The following is a 21,461-nucleotide window of genomic DNA, read 5'->3' as shown; positions in this document are numbered from 1 at the left end:
GATACAATGTTTAGTTGCTGTAATGTAAGTTAAAATATAAGCAGTTAAAATTAAGCATTTTTACTATAGAAGTACTATAGAAAATTACAGTGAAACATTAAAAATGAAGAAAGAACTAAATTGACTATATTATCTACATGAGGGACACTATGGAACACAAAAATGTCTCTCTGGGGGAAAAATAAGTTGTAGTAATTCCTATCAGGTACAGAGGATGACAATTATAAGTGAATTTTAAATTCCAATAGAAGGGAGCCATAATTCATACCGAACCTATTCAAAATTGAATTCATGGGAATTCACAACTAATTAATGTCATCTCTTGTAGAAACTTGATCTTCATGATCTGCAATCTTTACTTCACTTTGTACTGTATGTCCCCTAAATTATATTACTCACAACGCTCATAATTTCCATTTCATCATTTCCATAACACATCTAAAGACAACAGAGTACTTTTATCTGCTCTTGAATTTCTGTTTCTGGTCAATTTCTCTGTCTCTCAAAAACTTGTTCGGTGCTATTTGTATTCACAGAGTTTGGCAAAAACAGAATGGTCATAACCCCTGGCAGGTTGTGGTATGGAGCTTTCCCACCACAAAAGAAATGATTGCAACTTGATGAAAGCTCTTGCTACTGATATTTCCTGAAGGGAGTCTTGTCTTCAATGAAAGGGAGGACTGTTGCATTTTGAACAACTCATTTGTAGTTGAAGGACAACTTTACAAGGCAAACCCCTTTGGCCTTTCTAAAAAGAGGATTTAAAGTCTTCTTTTCCTGATTTTGAATGAAACATTTTGGACTTTTGAATCCAGCACCTTACAGCTAAACCACCACATATGTTTTGTGATGGCTTATCATAGATATGTTACAGTATATTAATTTAATTTAGTGCTATATCTACAGCAGAATGAGACAACTCACCATGATCAACTCACCATGGTCAACTCGCCATGGCCAACTTGCCATGGGACAACTCACTCTGGGACAATTCAATCATTCAGTTTAATTATTTTAAATTATTTTAGAAATATTTTAATTTTTGTCATTCACATTTCATTTTGTCCCTTCTTTGGCTTCCTTTAAGATTCCATTCCAGGATTCCTTTGATATTAGTGCAACTCTTGTCCTGCGGCAAGTTGTCCCATGGCATGTTGACCATGGTAAGTTGTTCCACGGCAAGTTGGCCATGGTCAGTTGGCTGTTGTGAGTTGTCTTAGGATTTATCTACATGTAATCTTTGATTTATGACCACAATTGGGACCAGAATTTCATTTGCTAAGCAAGGCAGTTGTTAAATGAGTTGCAACCAATATTATGACCTTTTTTGCCACAGTGGTTAAGTGAACCACTGAAGATGTTAAGTGAAACACATGATTGTTAAGCAAATTTGGCTTGTCTCATTGACTTTGCTTGTTGGAAGCCATATATATATATATTCAGATGCATATATATATATATATATATATATATATATATATATATATATATATATATGTGTGTGTGTGTGTGTGTGTGTGTGTGTGTGTGTGTGTGTGTGTATGCATCTGAATTTTGACAATGTGACTATTGGGATGCTGCAACTGTCATAACTGTGAAGACCAGTTGTAAGTCCTTTTTTTTTCAGTGTTGTTGTAACTTCAAGCAGTATTAAATGATTGATTGTAAGTTAGGCCTATCTGTATTATCCAGCTGCTTATTAACTCTGATTAAAATAAATATGGCATAAATATTAACAGAAATCAAATCCAAGTTCTGTTTCAGTGGAGCAGAAACCACAAACAGCTACCCATAAACAACCTTAAGATTTAATATGAGACAGAATGGACATCCCAAAATACAGATTTACATAGATTATTCAGTCTTTGTTTCTAAAACATAGCTGTGCTTGTGAGACCATCCAAAACATATTTTTGTCTATTTTCAGATTGTCCTTTTAGGCAGATAGATTCAAAACATATTTTCTTCTATTATCAGATTGTCCTTGCAGGCAGATAGATCTTTGCAGACCTGATCTGAAAGCTTTTAGAAGGGTTTGTTTGACCCATTCTGCCCTACGTATATGAGGTTTGATATGGCTGGTCTCAATATGACAATTTCTCCTCGTTCTCTGCCCAGAGTTGAATGGTAGGGCACAATCTAAATCTCTGCCTGAACCTTTCAAGTAAAGACCAGTTGCTGGCTCATTAAACCTTGCACAGTTCTGAGGTCATGACTACTGCTACCTAATTCACACAGGAAAATACTCCCTGTGTTGTCACTGGGATCCAGTCAAGTTACTCAGCTGCCATGTTATCTATTTTCTCTTGGCATGTTTCCTGGAAACAATGATTTCAGTACCCAGAAGTACTTGAGTATTTATGCTGTCTGGCAGGAAAGGCTTGGGGATAATCCCCGGCTTCCTGCTTAGAAGGATGCTTTGTACTTTCAAGATGAAACAGGTGGTAGAAAGCCAGGTTGCTTTGAGATGGGAATGCAAGAATCCCATAGATTGTCACTTCAGAATCTCTAATCTAAAAGATCAGAAGACCAATCAAGCTATTAGTATATCTAATCTAAAAGATCAGAAGAGCAAGGAAGCTATTAAAAGAGGTTGTCCAATCCTTTATATTAGAGTTTTCCAAGGAAAGGCAAAGTAGTTGCCAACTGAGCTTTAATTATGAAGACTTTATGCACTAAAGAAAATGTATTGGCTGTGTTATTCTCCTAAATTCCTAATGATTCCACTGGATTGTTAACTAAAGCATATTCTATCAACATCATACTTAGGATTTTTTCCCCAAGTGCAGCTGAGCACAGTGTTGTGTATTCAATTTCATGGCAGGCAGGTGAGTTCTCCTGGGGTGCAGCTGGAACAAGCACTAAGTATGTATTACAGGAATGTAACCTGAGTGTGCAGCTACCTGGCAGAGTCTCACTAACAGGTTGTTCTTGGCATGCAAACATGGTAGCAGATGTGAAACAGAGGGGGAATTGCTGGGATTTACAGCAAAATTATAGGTACCTTTTTCAATAAAATGTTTAGAAACTCTTAACATCCTTCAAGAGGGAGGCTTAACTGCTAATTTTAGCATCTCTCAAAAATCTCAAATTTCAGACCAAAGGAGTGGTATAATGTTACAGCAAGCAAACTGATCTGAGAAGAGGCTTGGTTTCAAGTCTGCCTAATGCTGCATAGTGCGATCTTTAGGCAGACCAGGATCAGGAAGAGCAGCTTATCACATAAAGTTATATTCCAAATATCACAATATTAGGGCAGCTTGTGTTCCAAGACAGTCTGCTGGCACTGCTGGGAAAATTACAGGTGAGGAATGCAAGCAGTTAGCCCTTCTTTTCTTGCTTACCTCTTCTAGCTGATATTCAGAGTATGCTATTGATGCTTCCAGACAGACAGCTTTTAGTGCTACCAATTAAAAGACTTCCTGCAGCTATTTTGTTTTCCCCTCCTTGTTGTTTTTTATTAGAAAAAAGATGCAAGAAAACCCAATGGGAAAATGGCCATGTGTGTGTTACAAAAGGGACATAATAATACAGTATTCTGGACTCCTTTGTCATGTTTTATGAATGAAAGAGGACAATAGGATAAGAAAAGCTTTATCTAGAAGTATCCAGGCTCTGGACTTTAAAGTTCCATCATCAATACTTCTGTGATTGCAAAGGATCAACTATCCCAAAGATCCTAGGAAGTGCGTGTATGTTTAGGGGGGGACGGAGGGGAGGGAAACAAGAATGAGATGGTACCGTTGCAGCAGCGATCAGATTTTTCTGTTTTCAATTGGCACATTGTTCTCTTGAGAAAAGGTATCAGGGATAAAAGGAAGGGTATTAAGCAAGAGGGGTCAATATGGCTATCCCATGTAATGAGTCCAGTATTGGGGAACATAGTGAGTGTAGGTCAAGTGAGCATCACTGTTGGTTAAAAGCAAGTTAGTTAAACTATCCATAGGAAGCCAGATTATTGTAACTGGCAAAGAAACAGGGTGAAAGTAAAGGAGAAATTGCAACCCCTTTGTGAATGGTAAGAAGAAAATGAGAGGAGCCTTTCACAGAGGTTTCAGTGACCAACCCTGGATAATTAATGACCCTGATATGTGCTTACCTCTAGGATGTGTGATACCATTGAAATAAGGCAGGTGCCTCAGACAATAACACCCTTGATTTGGTACAAGGTTGTTGGATGGCTATGGAGAAGCCAACTGCCCTATTAAGTAGTACCACAGAAATTGAAGGAAGAGAGGGACAGGGGTTTACACAAGAAAAAGGTATTTATCTGAATTCCTTCTTGGCATCTTTCATTCTGTTCACAAAAGTGTCTTTCAATTTCCTGACCTCAGTAGGGACTTGTTCACACTCTCCAACAACAGTAGTTTATTGCAGCAATAACTTCACTTCTATCGTGTCTGCTTTGCAAGTTCAGGAGAAATTAAGTACACAAATGGGGAGTTTAATCACTGAAGTTATTGCTGAAGTAAACTAAGTTGTTGTTCTGGATTCAAAGGTCTCATTCCTTGCATTTACGAATGGAGAACACATTCACACATTGCACAAATTGAAGAAATAATGTAAGGTATTTTGATTGTTTACTGCTTTCCTTTTTTCTGAGAGAGAGAGAGAGAGAGAGAGAGAGAGAGAGAGAAAATCTCTCCCTCCCATCATAAAATATGATAAAACATACATTTGGCTAAGATGTGTGCAGCAGTATACACAAGGAAATGGAATGTTCCATTTCAATTTGTTTTTAAATTGCAAAAATCAAATGCTTTTTAAAAAGCCAATCATTTTAAACAAATACATAAGTAAATTTATATATATCCAAATATATATATATATATATATATATATATATATATATATATATATATATATATATCCAAATATATACTGTATTTAACAACAATTTCCAAATATGTATTTGGAAACAATATATATTGTTACATATTTGGACACAATATACTGTTTGCCTAACCAAACAAGTTCCAAATATATATTTAACAACAAATTCCATATATCTATATATATGGAAACAATGTATGTTATTAATATATTTGGACACAATATAGTGTTTGCCAAACCAAACAGGTTCCAAATATACTATATATTTAAGAATAATTGCCTCTGCATCACTTTTCCTGGATGGAAATTTTGTAATTTTCTATGAAATCAGCCACATATGAGAGAACCGCGTGATTAAAAGGGACAGAAGAGTGTGATGTGTTCCATAGTAAGGAGAGAAGAAAAAGAGATAATTTAGGCACACTTTTCATATCCCAAATGATATTAGCCAGTTAAATGATTTTACCCTAATGTAATGGCTCCAGGAATCAAATGAAAAAGTGAAGCAGGAACATGGTGAGTCAGTTGAAACTTCTTTCTTTGAAAGGCATTTTTCCAACTGATAGAGATGGAGCTACCTTCCGAGAAAGATGTGCTTAGGATGGTGGTTTTAGAAGAGAACGTAGAGAATATCAAGCCCATGCCATTGTTAGAAACACCCATAAAAATAATACAAAAGTAAACAGTATCAAGGAAAGCAAGGACTAAAGAGGGTTTTCAAACTAGGCTTTCTTGAAACCCCTGCAAGAATACGTCTAACTCTTCTTCATCATCTTTTTAAGGGCTTACTAGCCAAAACTGCCAGACACGAGCAAAAGGCTTTATTGCCGTTCCTGTCATGCTGCTTTCAGTCACTTTCTTTTTCCCAGTCTACAGGTTCCTTCATAGTTTCTTGATGCAGTCAGCAGGAAAGGGAAAATGTTCAGTGTTTGAGTAGGACATTTGCATCGGCACTGCCTTGTGGCCTCTTCTTAGATAACCTATTCCAAAGATTGATGTGGCATAACTTATTTCCAAAGTTCACAGAGCCTGCAATCATCTGAGGCAGGTTGTTGGCTGTCTCATGGAATTTAATGGCTGGCATGAAAGTAAGGCCTTTGATTGTTGCAGTTTCTTTTCCTCTCCAGGGTTACAGGAGTAGCCCTACCCACTCCTAAGGCTAGCTGCAGAGTTTTCCAGTCTCATATTCCACTGGGTTTGGCAGCTTGGCATTGAAGGCCTGCAGGGTAGACTGGATCCGACTCACTTCATTGTTGGCCAGTTTGAGCCTATGCCGAAGCAAGCAAGAGAAAAGATCAATGCGGCTTTTCCCGGGTGGAGAGAGACGGTTCACTCGGTCCCTGATCTCAATCAGTTGTAATATAGCAGAGTCCTGCGAGCCTTGTGTATAGGGGTAATCTAGCTGAAGGACAAGGTCCCGAATTGCATCAGATTCAAATGGCAGGCTGTAGCCAAAGACCTGTAAGCTATTGATTCTCATATACCCTAAGTTCTTAGAAGGATCCGTTTCCAAAGGCTCATAAAAGATGGTTTCATTAGAGCTGTCGTTAAGAGATTTGATGCGGCTACGCAAATAGACATGGACTGTTTCAAAAAAGGTCTTCCACTTGCTGCCTAAAGTGAGAGTCCAGTTTTGGCATTGGCCAGAGGCATCTACATTAGTCCTTTCCCAGTCAGGGAAGCCAGTCTCATTGGTAGGCATAAACCAGCTCTCGGAATGGCTACCCCCAAAGGGGTTGACGTAGATGGCCATGACTGGTTCCAAGGTGCTATTCTTGGTGAGGCAGATCTGGAGGGAGAGGGCCAGCATGAGGTGGACCAAATTTGGCTTGTACTTGTTGCTTTTCAGTGTCACCAGCATCCTCTTTCTCCAGGAAGGGTCAAACCAAGTCCCCAGGCGCATATCATTGCTAATGAAGATTGACTGTACTTCAATGCGGCTGTCCCGCTTTTGCAGAAGGTATTTGAGCTCCAAATCCTGCAGGTCTGTTTCTAGCCCTAGGTAATGCTCAAGAGACTCTGCCACCTCTGGGCGGCACAACCCTAAAGTGAGGATATAGCCAGGATTGCAGGATCCACACTGGGTGATGTTATCTTCTGCACAGGCAGCACATTCTGGCCCTTCTCCTGCAGCACAAGGGATGGTGACCTGACAAGAGGGCTGATCATTAGGGCAGATGCAGCTGCGGCTTTCTTCAACAAATGTCCCTAGCACAGAGGCCTCACTGCAGTAAAGGAGAGACTGAACGTGGCTCCACCAGTAGGTCAAAGGCCTAGAGGAATAAGGTAAACAGAGAGAAATGTGAGCTCTGGAATTATACTTCAGAAGCACACCATTTGATCTAGCCAGATTTTATTCTTCACCAACTCACTCCCCAAAGAAAAAGGAAATGTTTTTTTTTCCCCCTAAAGGAAAATCTTATATTGCAATATCCTTCATGGAATTGTAATTATTTATTCAAGTTGAAATAAAAATAAATGAGCAATATCTGAAATCTCTCTAAATGCTCACTGTTTTTTAAGTTTATAACATTCTAATTATTTTACATTGTTATTTTATGACGCCCAGAGTCATTTGATAGTGAGATGGGTGGCATATAGATTTAATAAAGAAATGGGGGAAATTCCACACCATAAGCCATATGTCCATAAGCTAAATATTCATTCAGTAATAATAATAATAAGCTAAATAATAATAATATAATAAAATAAAATAATATATTATTATTATTATTATTATTATTATTATTATTATATAATATAATATAATAATATAATATAATAATATAATAAATAATAAGCTGAATATTCATTCATTCAATAAATATTCATTCATTCAGTCCATAAGCTAAATAGAAACATTTTCCTTTGCGTTACAAGGGCTGAATCCAACAAACTTGAGGTGAGAATTCAAAGCCAGAGGAACTGAGAGACTTCAGATAATTTGGGATGCAATAGAAGATTCAGACCACTCCCCAAGAAGGAAGACTAAGAGTCTCAGAAAACTTCTCCCCCATGCTCTGGCAACTGAGACTATATGGGAGAAAGGGAAGAGGAGCGTTGCATGGTCACTTTTATGCAAATACATAAAGGTCCATTATCACTTCCTCAGTTGCCTAAAATATACCTTCCCTACCAGGAGTGAAATCCAGCAGGTTCTAACAGGTTCTGGAGAACCGGTAGTGGAAATTTTGAGTAGTTCAGAGAACTGGCAAATACCACCTCTAGCTGGCCCTAGAGTGGGATGGGAATGGAGATTTTGCAATATCCTTCCCCCAGGAGGGGAGGGAATGGAGATTTTGCAGTATCCTTCCCCTGCCATGCCCACCAAACCATGCCCACAGAACTGGTAGGAAAAAATTTGGATTTCACCCCTGTTCCCTACTCCTGTTCAACCATCATATTAGGGGAGGGGGATGTATTTTCCCTGCCCATTCAGATTATAGTGGAGCGTGTACAGCAGACTGTACAGCACTTCTGCCTCCTCAATTGGGAAGCCACCAAGGTCTCTGAGGTCACTACTACCAGTCTGTTGTTGCTAAGGTGACAAGAGCCTTTGGACCAGCAGTGACAGCAGCAGGTCTTTGTTCTGTTTCTGCATCGCTCCTCTGCTATGGCTCCAGACTTGGGCTCCCACATCTGACATGCAAAAAACTGGAGGACCACTAGAGGTGGGAGCACAGGGATTCAGAAAACTGTAATGCTTTGCTGCCATCTAGTGCCAGATCAGTTTTGCAGCCCAGATATGATAGCTCTACCCAACATGACCACATTTACTGTAGGTGTAGGGTAAGGAATGGGAGATAAGGGAGTGCCTAATAGACTCCTTATGCCTGCCTTTACTATATTTATACCACAGCAGTCAACTAAAACTATTTTTCATTTTACATATTTGGCTGTTTGCTATATTTCTCAATTTGCAATTTTCATTTTCTTAAGGTTACTAATACACTGATTAACATGCACTTTAAGTTTCAATAAAAAAAAACCTTATATGATCACATCATTGCATCAAGATTCATTTATGAGCTATGATTTAATTAAAAAGACAATGTGAACAGTGTAGCAGACTGTGAATCAATTCCAACATTTCAGTTCTCTAAGTTAAACCAAGAAACAAACAGAAGACAAGACAGACTGACTCCTCACAAAAATAACAGATTCATACCCTTAAGCATCTAAAGATTAGGCATGAGAAATAGAACAGGGGTTTTTTTTAGCCATTTTTGGAATGAGGATAAAAAAGAGTTTTTGACTTCCCAAGTACAAAAGAAGCATTCTCCAAAATCTCTCCATCGCCCTGAAATCCTTTTCTGCCCCTATCACTCATGAATTTATGGAGGACATGTGAAGACACACTGAGCTACTCCAAATATTGATGATCTTTCAATATCTATTAAGAAGTGGAGAATAAGGATGGAAATACCACTGCCATAAATTTTAGTGGGAGCAAAATGGTATAGTCTCCAAGCAGATTCATCATTGTGGTGATGAACAGGCCAGGAAAAAATGGTGTATGTTAACCGTCATCTTTTTCCATGTGCACAAACACACGAATACATCCCTCCCCTCCAACAAAAGAACTTTTAAGAAAGATGCATCCTAGACTAAAATATATATATTTGCAACAGCTGCTTGCAAAAAAAAAAAAAAACCCTATTAAATATAATTGTATTTTGAAAAGTCTATTATATAAGCTGATGACAAAATTCCATATGTATATTAGGAAATATTGCAAGCAATAAGAAACATGGGTTTTTCAGCTTTAAAGATAATTTCAGTAAATAATGTATTTGCATGATACAGTATATAAAAGCCTGCAATATAGTCTGGAAACTCAATCAGTGATTAAGTCATCAGGCTAGAAATCAGGAGACTGTGAGTTCTAGTCCAACCTTGGACTCAAAGCCAGCTGGGTGACCTTGGGCCAGTCTCTCTCTCTCTAGTCATAGGGAGGAAGCCATGGCAAATCGCTTCTGAAATCTTGCCAAGAAAACTGCAGGGATTTGCCTAGGCGGTTGCCAGAAGTCAAAAATTGATTCAAAGGCATAGATACCAAAAAAAAAAAAAAGTGTGTGTGTGTGTGTGTGTGTGTGTGTGTATTGCACATCATTAGTCAGACTGATGAAGGATGTGCATGAGTGTGTCATTACTGCAGCAGGAGATAGAAGAACTGTGCCCTCAGTCTTGATTGTCTTAGTACTTTCTACATCAATCATTACTAGGGAATATTCTCCCCGACTCTTTACCCCCACCTCTATTTAATGAAAGCTGAAGAGCCAGTCAACAATTATATGTCAAATAAATTGGTAGAGATGACGGGTTTCAATACTTTTTTTTTTTTTTAAATAAAGCATTAAAAATAACAGTCACATAAAATTAGTGGGGATTCTTATGGTAGGATTAGCTGGAAGACGACATCCCACCAGCATGTGTTGACCTTGGTTCCAAATCTATTCTGATCTCTACAGAATTGTTACAGAAAGTAGCTTCAGTATTGAACAGACCTGCTATTCTGGCTATGTAAATTAAAATACAAACATACAACCCCATTTTTGGAAATCGCTGAATAAAAGTTAATAAAAATAAATCATGCATTTATTTGCCCATCTACTTACTGTAAATGTTTAATCATATTTCAGCTCCAATTCTTTAATTCCTCTCCTGTTATTCATCCTGTTTGTATCCTAATGCATATAGCGGCAGGTCTGTTTTAGCCAGCCTGGCCCCAATATTTTAGTTTCTAAGGTTGGGAATTGTTCATTCCTGTGCTCCTTGCTTGAGCCAAAACCCAGGGAGTTCTCAATTATCATAAATCCTGTTTTCTTTTTCTCGTGGATGTGGTCTGCAACTACAGTAGAGGAGAATGAACTACCTAAAATGTCTTGTTCAAACATTTCAAGTAACTTTTAAATGACTAAAGAGCAAACATAAATCTCTGTGTTTTTTTTCTTTTTTCAGATGAAGCGCTGGAATTTTGTCTATTTGAATAATCAAAATTATGCTTTCCGTGGCTTCTTGGGTGCAAAGATTTGAATACCTTCTGAAAGTCTGCAGACTGGGCAATTCATGCTTTCAGGTAATCCTTAACTTATGAGTCCAAAATATCCTTTGCTAAGCAAGGCAGTTCTTAACTGAGGTTTGCCCCATTTTATGACTTATTTACCACAGTTGTTAAGTGAATCACTGCAATTGTTAAGTTAGTAGCATGACTGTTAAGTGGATTCCCCATTGACTTTGTTTGTCAGAAGGTTGCAAAAGGTGGTCACATGACCCTGGGACATTGCAACTGTCATAAAAACATGCCAGTTGACAAGCATCCAAATTTTGATCATGTGACCACAGGGATGCTGCAATGGTCGTAAGTGTGAAAAGCTGTCATAAGCCACTTTTTTTCAATGTTGTTGTAACTTCCAACAGTCACTAAATGAATGATTGTAAGTCAAGGATTGTATTAAGATGAATACAAGGCTACCCTGACTCTTCTCTGTAATTATGGGGTATTTTGTTTAACTTCACTTGAAGAAGTTGCATTCTCTCCTGAGCAACTTTAAAAGTTTGGGCAGAGGAACAGCATTTAGCATTTAGAAAGAGAAACATCCCAGAACTTTGCTACTTTGGTGGTTGTATTCATTCAGGTAGGTTCATTGCCCAAAGCAACCATACCATTTGGTGTTTGTAGTCCAATGCTATAGTGTACCAACTGACTACAAGGTTTTTCTATATTTTCATCACTACAATTCATAGATGGCCAACCTTGTGATTATCTTGTAGGTCCACTAGCATGTCTTTCACACCCATTAATTGTCTTTCATGCATAAAACATGGCACACCAATTTATACTTTAATTTTTATGCCACTTTGATGATAACATTAATATTGGGTCTATGGTGAATTTTTATATTTCGGATTTGGTCTCTAAATGAAATTGTTAGTATTTGCCTTTCCATCATTTGCTGTGTTACTCAAAGCTTCTGTGCTTTCAATTTTTTGAACAGCTTAACAGCTGTGGCTCATTTCTCATAGTACTATGGTACTCTGCTCCTGCTTCGGCATTTTTCATTTCTTGGAGGACTGGTTTTATGGAGTGAAAGCTAAGTAAAAAGGGGAAAAAAAGACAACTAAAGGAAACCTCCCAATTCCCATGCCCAGAAAAACAGCCAGCTTTTAAAAGCTTTCCAAAATGCCAGTAGGATTGGAGCCAATCTGAGATGGTGTTCTAAAAGGCAAAGTAGTGCCTGAAACTTGATTAAAATAGGTCCACTTTCTCCAAGGCTCTGTGTAGCTGCAATGCAACTTCCATCTCGACAATCTTCCTTAAAAGGGGAAGGTTGAAAACAGAATGAAAAGTATCCAAAATGGTTGGCTTCTTGAGGAAACAATAGACTACTATTTAAGCATCAGTGGACCAACCCATCTCTCACAGACCTATGCCTAGACCAAAACCACAAGTCCCTCTTTGAAGGACATGGGTGATTCTGAAATGTGAAAAATAAATTAGAATGGAATGGGATAGGATAGGATAGGATAGGATAGGATAGGATAGGATAGGATAGGATAGGATAGGATAGGATAGGATAGGATAGGATAGGATAGGATAGAAGGTAGGGGTAGGGGTAGGGGTAGGGGTAGGGGTAGGGGTAGGGATAGGGATAGGAATAGAGAAGAGAAGAGAAGAGAAGAGAAGAGAAGAGAAGAGAAGAGAAGAGAAGAGAAGAGAAGAGAAGAGAAGAGAAGAGAAGAGAAGAGAAGAGAAGAGAAGAGAAGAGAAGAGAGATGGCTGAAGTCTCAGATCTGAGATCCCTGCCCACTTCCTTGGATCTTCCTCTTGGATGATCACAATGTTATTGGCAAACCTGAAGAGTTTAGTTTCTTGTCACCAGTGTTGATACCTTCATCTCCCCAGTTAAGTGTTCTGAAAATTTCTTCGGGGCTAACTAAGACTATCTGGGGAGATAGTGTTATCTCACCAAAAATCTTCATAGTGCATTGTAGGACACCTCAGCATACATGGATGGTGAATGAGCAATAAAGGAAGGTGATGACACTGATCAAGCAGCCTTTATTTATTGATTTGATCTTGAAAAGGCTTTCAATTTATCTCCCTAATCACTTTCATCAATATTGAACATGCCATGTCTCAATATTGTTAGTAATGTCCCTTGCATTGTTTGTGTATGTTTTTTCAGATACCAAGAGGAATTTTAGAGTATCATTTATCATCTCAAATGTATTGTTATAGTCTTTGAGCTACAGGAAATGTTTTTCAATTGACTGCATCACACAATCTAGTATGTGGTTAAATCTTTCTACTTGTGTTTAGGGATTTTAATGGAATTATCCCATGTCTCATAATGACCTTTTTTTTTCAGTGATTGTTGTATACTTAAGTGAGTGTGAACTTCTATGCAGTCATCATCTGACTGATAAAATTATATGTAGGCATGACTATATTTTCACCAGTTGTCCCATCTTTCTCTTTCTTTCAGAGTTAGCATGTTGGAATCTCTTGCTCACATTTATTTCAACCATTAAGCCATAAAGAAATATGAAGTTAGATGTTTCTGCTGATTCCCACTGTTTCCTCACAAATAATTCCTATTAAAGATTATTCTCCTTAATTGAAACTGTGGCATCACCTGTCTCCCCAACCTGCTGTTTGATAAGCTTCATCAACTCAATTTTCCCATTGTATGGCACTCTATACTCTATACAGAGGAAGTTCCAAGATATTGTTTCAAAATTTCCTATAGAGAAGTTGATGCAGAAAACACATAGATACTTTCTATTATCTTTAAAAATTCAGCAACCTTGATAAAAGCTGATGCAGCATCACTGACAAGCAAATTCAGTGAAGGAAAATTACAAGGGGTTAAAAAAAGAAAAGAAAGTGTTTAATGCTGCTCCTGCTTTCTTATATGGGTATCTTAATCATAGTCCTGACTTCTTATGCCAGCTATCGTAATTCCTTTCTTCCAACTTTCTAAGAAGTACATTTACCATATTAGTAGTTCCTGTAGTACCAGACGTATCAATAAATTCTAGAAAATGTTCTATAACAGGCCTATAGCAGGGATCTGTTCACGAGCTTCTGTTGCTGTTACAAAATACATGATTCATTTCTCATGTTTCATATGACTGATGTCAAATGTGCAATTTAGAATCAGTAATAATACCTTACTGATTTTATATTTGCCAAAATCTTCTCTTTGATGTTTGTTGCCATAACTTTATGGCTTTATTTCATTATTTTTTTTTCAATGTGTAGGGCTGTGTAGAATTTGTGAGATGATGACTCTTCTTATATACACTTGGAATATAGCATAAATCCAGCTTTGAATTTTAAATTTTAAGAAAATGTCCACTATTTGGAGCATACAACTGATCTTATTGCTTAACGCACTGTAAGCCGCACTGAGTCTCCGGAGAAGGGCGGCATATAAATCAAATTAAAAAAAAAAAAAAAAATCTGAAATGTCACACAGTGCTAGCTTTGAGAAAGCAAGCATTTACACAATTGTAATGAATTTTTTCAGAGCATTTTTCAGAGCATGAGGTACTCTATAAAGCCTTAGTAAGACCATACCTAGAATACTGCATCCAGTTTTGGTCACCACACTATAAAAAAGATGTTGAGACTCTAGAAAGAGTGCAGAGAAAAGCAACAAAGATGATTAGGGGACTGGAGGCTAAAACATATGATGAATGGTTGCAGGAACTGGGCATGGCTAGTCTAGTGAAGAAAAGGACCAGGAGAGACATGATAGCAGTGTTCCAATATTTGAGGGGCTGCCACAGAGAGGAGGGGATCTAGCTATTGTCCAAAGCACCTGAAGGCCAGACAAGGAATAATGGATGGAAACTGATGAATGAATGAGTCAACCTGGAAATAAGGAGAAATTTTCTGACCGTGAGAGCAATCAACCAATGGAAGAGCTTGCCTTCAGAAGTTGTGGGAGCTTCATCACTGGAAGCTTTCAAGAAGAAACTGGATTGCCATCTATTAGAAATGGTGTAGGGTCTCCTGCTTGGGTGGGGTGGTTGGACTAGATGACCTACAAAGTGCCTTCCAACTCTGTTAATCTACTAATCTGTTAATTTTGTCTCTGAACAGACTGATGAAATTTTCTCTTGATGCTGATAACCTATGGCGATCTTTAATCTTAATGGCTACTTAAACTGTTTCCATCTATGGAAAACTCTTTGATAATTTACTGACCTTTCATGGCACACCAAATTTGTAATCCATATTTTTCCAATCCTTTGTGGCAACAAAAGCCACAGCATCTACACTTTGCCACTGCAAGGAATTTCATATTAGGACAAACTGAAACATCTTATTTTTTTTTTCTTTTGGAGGAGCATGAAATTTTTCATTCGTTCTAACTCATGAAATACATGGTGAGTTCTCAGATGAGCCTACAGTTCTGACTAATCTACTGTAGATTTAAGAAATTTAATTTAACAGTAGCTGTTTCTTGTGTCCTCACCAACTCTTCCCTGACCTGCACTTTTCTTCAGAAACGTGCTTAGTTATATCCATTTGAAAGCAGTTGTTAGGTCAACTGCACTTGAACTAACTAGAAAGGTCATAATCATTTCTGCCTCTGTATTTCAAGAATTCTGCAGAGTTAAAAATCTTCCTTTGCTTTTTGCCTCTTTTTGAACATTATATCAGATGTTTTTCTCCCTTTCATTCATGGTTGTTGTTTGTGACAACTATGGTGCCTCTCAACACTAAAAAAACATAAGCAGGGCTAAAACAGAATGGTGTTAGTGTCTTAAGGACAAGTGCCTTCTACCAATATTTCTTATTGTGTCTCGGAACAATTGACTGTTCATTCTCCTCAAGTGGATTCAAAAAAGCAACTTTGTGAAAAGCTTTTATTCATCAATCTATGATCCTGGGGGTACTAGAGAAATATATGAGAGGGGCTTCCTCCTTCCTCTCTCCCTAAGTTTATCCTTTTTGTTATTTCTTCTCACTTTTTCTTGTTATATCTCTTGTGCTTTACTTTCTTTAGCATCATACTTTCTTGTGCCTCTGTGCATCTAGAGCAGAAGGAATAAATCTGCTCCAGCAACAATTTTCTACATTCTGAATCTAAGTAGCAACCCCCTCCACCTCAGTCTGCCCCCTAGTAAAACACTCCTGTACTATGTTTTAGCATGTATATGATATAAAGAGCCAGGAGAAAGATAGCAGGTGTTTCTTTCATTTCATACTTTAATTGGTTCTTCCTATCATAATATATAGATCACTGGCTTCCCTAGAGCAAATAAAAACAGTTGCCTACGTGCTGGTGCAATGTATAAGGAAATGTTTACTTTTTATGTTGGGCAGTTTCAGAAATACCTGCACAGACATGTAGGTAATACACTTGATATTCCACTGCTAGAGACTGAAGGTAAGAAATTGGTGACTATAATTCCATTGCTTTTCCTTCTGAGCTAAGTGGCTAATATTCTGAAGCGTATTTGAAATTCCATGGTTGATTGCAGCAATCATGCAAAAATTATATCCAGAAATATTTCCAAACCCAAGTCCACCTAGATTTCAAAATACTTCATGAATGGGTTTAGTATAGCATACCTCCAAATGAATCATTCACTGATGTTCACTTACAACTATCTTTTCCCTAAATTTTCTCCCTGACTAGAATTGTGTAGGTCTGGAAGATTAAATTTACAATGCAATTATCACATTTGTTCCATAATTTAACTAACCTCTCCTTTAGGAGTTTGAAGCGAGGTTGCCTGGGGCAGCGTTTAGCCAGATTGAAAAGGCGTCGGACAATCCGATGGCTTTTCTTAGATAGCATCTTCAAAGTCATGCCCAATTTTTGATAGCGATGCTGAATATCAACATCCGCTGCCCAATATTGGGAGATGGCAGTTATGTTCAAGAAGCGATCCACTGGCAGCTTCTTCACAAGAGACTGTAGTTCCTCTGGGGAAACAAAACAAAATGTCAGCTACAAGAAAACACTGAAAAACACCACAAAGTTGCTATAGTTTGTTTCAATAATTAGAGAGCCATGGAATTAATTTCTTGGACCATGCTACTTATTATTTATTTATATTTTACCTTTATTATTTTTGCAAATAATTCAAGACGATAAACATATCCAGTGTAACTTCCTCCTCCTATTTTCCCCACAACAACAACCCTGTGAGGGAAGTTGGGCTGAGAGAGATGATTGCCCCAAAGTCACCCAATCAGGCTTTCATGGCTAAGGAGTTCCTGCAGATTTTACTCTGCTAGGTCTTGCTGACTATAGGGGATGGGGCTCACCCCATTTCAAGGTCATTGAACCAGTGCTTTCTGAAGACATTTCCATGGTCATGTGGCCAGAATGATGTCATGGAGTGCTGTTACCTTCCCACTGAAGTGGTACCTATTTATCTATTTGCATTTGCATGCTTTCGAACTGCTAGGTTGGCAGCAGCTGGGGAGAGAATGAGAGCTCACCCTGTTTTATGGAGCTTGGGTCTTGAACCTGGGTTGCTGGCTTTCCAGATAACAAGCCTCATGTCTTAATCACTGAGCCATCATGCCACCATTTCATGGCTAAAACGGGCCTAGAATTCATGGGCTCCTGCTTTCTAGGCTTGTACCTTAGCCACTAGACCAGTGGTGGGATTCAGCCAGTTTGCACCACTTCGGGAGAACCGGTTGTTAACTTTCTGAGCAGTTTGGCAAACTGGTTGTTGGAAGAAATCATTAGGGCAGAGAACTGGTTGTTAAATTACTTGAATCCCACCACTGCACTAGACCAAAGTGGCTTTCTACTTGAGGTTGCTAATGATGCAAGGTAAGGCCAATGGCTCCTCAGTTTTAAAAAGAAATAAGGATTTTGAATTGATCATCAACAATGAATCTTGGAAAACAGAGTAAATAAGTATTCAGATCCCCTGATAATATTATTCCATACTAGGATGATATGTATTGATTTCTACTGAAATGATAGTAAATATTCTTCTTCTTAAATGATGTCCAATAACTTTGGGTAATTTACCTGGATTATTCTACCTTTTAAATACACTGGGAATGACTAATTAATTTGCATTTGTGCCTAACAGGATTTAGCTATTGTGTTTATCTCTAATGGGTACATATCACTTATAGAAGAGGTAGGAGACCAAATAATGGAGAACAACACTGAGAAAAGAAGATTTATCCTGAACCCACTGAGCTAATAGTATCTTCCTTCTTTCATATTTTTGGGACAGAGGTGCTGAAATTTACTGGAGAGCTCACACAGTTCCAATCAACAGAAATTCCTTCAGACCATCCTATTTTATAGCTAACAAATTGTCAGAATTCTGATAGTACTTCACTGAAATCTATTCTCCAAATGAAGTGTACATCCTACAAATAAGAAAGTTCCAAGTCTCTCTTTTCAATTTTGTAATTTGAGAATGGGGCTATAAATTAAAATGGGTAGCCACCTTTAAGCCCATGCTCATTGTATGCACCTCTGTCAGGATCCGTCGTATTTAAAATTCTTACAACGACCAGCTGCAATTCAGACATTTGAGGTTTGTGTGTGTGTGTGTGTGTGTGTGTGTGTGTGTGTGTGTGTGTGTGTGTTAATATGTATAGGTTTACTTGGAACCGGTCTCCATCTTAAACTCACTGGTGTAACACAACCCAAGAAAAAGGATTAATAAGGATGCTGGGTGCAACTCCCATAACTTGCCATCTTACTCAACTACAGGTTGTTTGTTCTCTGGTTAGTAGCTTAGAAATCTTGGAGTCAATGATAGGAGAAGGATTCCAGCCCTTAATCTCTAACCTCCATTCCTCACTTGTTAAATAAGCACTGGTTTATCACAGATTTATTGAAGCGGACATACTATATTCGATTTAGAGAGGGAAGAATTCAATACATATATTTTTAAAACCTCCACCTTGACATTCTTTGGAAATTCATACAGTACTGGGAAATAAATTATAGGAAAAGCAATTTTAGTTGGATAAATGTTATTGAAGCTGAATTCAATACTTCTTGTCTTGTTTTAAGAGCTATGATGTTCGTATACGTACATTGTATAAACCCAGTAAGTATCCTGTATTTGATGTAATTGTATTGACCACCTTTCTTTTTATATAAACTCATATTTTAAACTCAATAAAAATATCTTTATTCTCTACTGAATTCAAGCTAAACAACATTCAACTGAACAGAACACATACATATCCTTCCTTCCATCTCTCTTTCTATCCTCTACTTATCTTGAGTTTTAGACACTAAATTCTTCAGAGCAAAGTCTTCAGACTGTTATTCTGCAAAAATATGCCATGCACATTAGTGGAACTATATAAAGATATATAAAGAGCCCCTCTGTGAGGGTTAAGAAGTTTGATAAATAAATATGATTATTTATGAGTAAATAAAAAGATTTTTAACTAAAATGTAAAATTCAAAATGTTCAGTTTAACAACTATCGTGTATACATTACTTTTCTAAATGTTTAAGACACTAATGAAATCTTCTGTAAACCTTCATCTATTTCAAATGCTATTTGTATATAGATAATTAGATTTAAACTGTTTGTATTACTTCATTTAAAAAACAAACAAACCCCAAATCCATAGCTGCTTTGAGTACCCCATCCCCAGGGGTGGAAAGTAAGACACAAACTTAAATTATAAATTAATAAATATACCAGAGAATGTCAAATGATTTGTTGAAAGTTTGATAATAATCATATTTTTCAAATAAATTTGAGTTAGAGGGGGAAAAAAATCTAATGCATAGATAATTGTAGAGAATTCTTATGCAGAGAATATGAATTGCTCATCCATGGTAAAGCATTCTAAAAACTCAATCCATTGAATAATATTCTTCTAAGTGTATATAATGTTAACTCATATAGTTGGACTCTTCTGTTATCATCTGTTTTAATTCAACAAACGAGAGTGCTTGAGTATTGTAAATTTGAAAGCGAAGCATATTTTCATTCATGTTCCAAACACAGAATATCTAAAAAAATCTAGGCTTACCCATATATGTCAAAACTCAATTTCATTTTTCCCTCAACCATGTGGAACAGGAATCAGATTTCTATTTGTGAATGAATGGAAGTAATCACACCCTCAACTTGATGCTTTATGGGTAATTCTTAGTGCGCTTACAAATCTGATTCTGCTGCTGGTGCCATCAACTGTAACAACTCTCAGACAGTCCCTCTTCTCCTAAAGCTTATTATTACTGATTATATGACCACGCTCCATCTATGTAGCTTAGGCTGCTATAAGCTCTTGCAATTGGAAGGTTATACAGCGCCAATATTTCTTTCTAGAGTATCTAGTAGAGAAATTGCCAATCTAATGCCCTTCAAAAATATTTCATTTTAATTCCCATCAGTTCTACAAAAGGACTATGGAAGTTGCAATCCAAATCATCTAGAGGGCATTACACTGTCTACACCTAATCTAAGGTAAGCACATTTCTTTTTAAAGGCATTTCCAGACTGCATTGAATTCCCTGGAATTAAGCATGATTAAATACTAAAGGAAGAATATGTGTTAAGCTATTTATTATGGGTCGCAGTGACTTGGATCAAGAGAATAGAGCTGAAATACCTGAGACTTTTTGTGTGAATGGCCAATTTGGATCATTCAATAGTTATCACCCTGAGTTTCCTCAAAGGGTCAGTTTGAAGAGAATTGGAGATGGAGCTATCTACACAGGCCAAACTCCTTGTAGTCAGAGGTAGAGGATTCAAATATATCAAAAAGCAAAATTTCTGCAAACTTCTCACTCTTTCTGACTTCAAGCTCATGATGTGATCTGCTCTAAAAACCTCCATGTAATGTGTAAAATACAGGAAGGATGCTTATATAGGAAGAAAGAGGGAGGGAGGGAGACAGAGAGGAAAGGGGGGGGGGAATTTAGCTGAAATGCTACTACCTGAAGTTCACTAGGATAGGAGTGAAATAACTTTTGTAGCCTGGATCATACTTTTATTATTTTATTAATGCTATCCTTGAGGAATGCAAGGCGATGATAATAATCTGAAATTGTTACCAAAATGGACAAGATTGAAAGTAGCTTTTAGGAAGTAAAAGGAAAATAATCATCTTAACTCCATCAAATTATTTGTCTTGATCTTTTTCCTCCAAGGCTAAGCTGCTGAAAACTGTCTACAATCTTAGGCAGTTCTAGGGACTACAAAAATGACTCTTGGAGGTTATGTGCAGCTTATAAGCTTTGATTGTCCATCCTACAGCCTGGTTCAGACCCTTAATTTTTTGTAATACCTTTCTAAAGTAAAATGAAAACAATAGGCCTTAGAAAAGAGAAACCAACATAGACAATAAACAGCAAGAATATAGTCACAAGCAGTTAAACATGTATTGTGTTACATTACATTACAGCTGTGTAAACTCACTGATTACACAGCAGACTAATATGGCTATCCTTTCCAGAGTAACAAAATCAGTAACAAAAATTAGTCATTCTCACAAAAGAAATCACACTGATATCTGCTTCAAAGAAGTATTAGAACTGGTGATGCAACTTATTTCTTCAAATAATAGTAAGGCCATTTACATGGATTGATTAATCACAGTCACAATAGGTTTCTAATTTGTGTAAGCTTGGATTTATAAATGATAG

The 21,461-nt window shown here is 37.3% G+C and overlaps 1 protein-coding gene across 1 annotated transcript in view; it reads right to left on the bottom strand.

Annotated features, from left to right (window-relative positions):
• Positions 1-5,992: 5,992 nt before the first annotated feature.
• Positions 5,993-21,461, bottom strand: part of BRINP2 (BMP/retinoic acid inducible neural specific 2) — an 87,806-nt gene continuing 72,337 nt past the window's right edge. The window contains exons 6-7 of the mRNA XM_070939235.1: positions 16,561-16,783; positions 5,993-7,106 (exon numbers count right to left, since the gene is read on the bottom strand). Coding sequence (XP_070795336.1) covers positions 5,993-7,106; positions 16,561-16,783 — 1,337 coding nt within the window. The remainder of the gene's footprint in view (positions 7,107-16,560; positions 16,784-21,461) is intronic.

This window comes from Pituophis catenifer, unplaced genomic scaffold (genome assembly GCF_029215685.1).
Source record: "Pituophis catenifer annectens isolate HBS135680 unplaced genomic scaffold, rPitCat1.0.hap2 SCAF_3, whole genome shotgun sequence".
NCBI classification, from domain to species: Eukaryota; Metazoa; Chordata; class Lepidosauria; order Squamata; family Colubridae; genus Pituophis; species Pituophis catenifer.
This window is presented reverse-complemented; position numbering and strand designations above follow the sequence as displayed.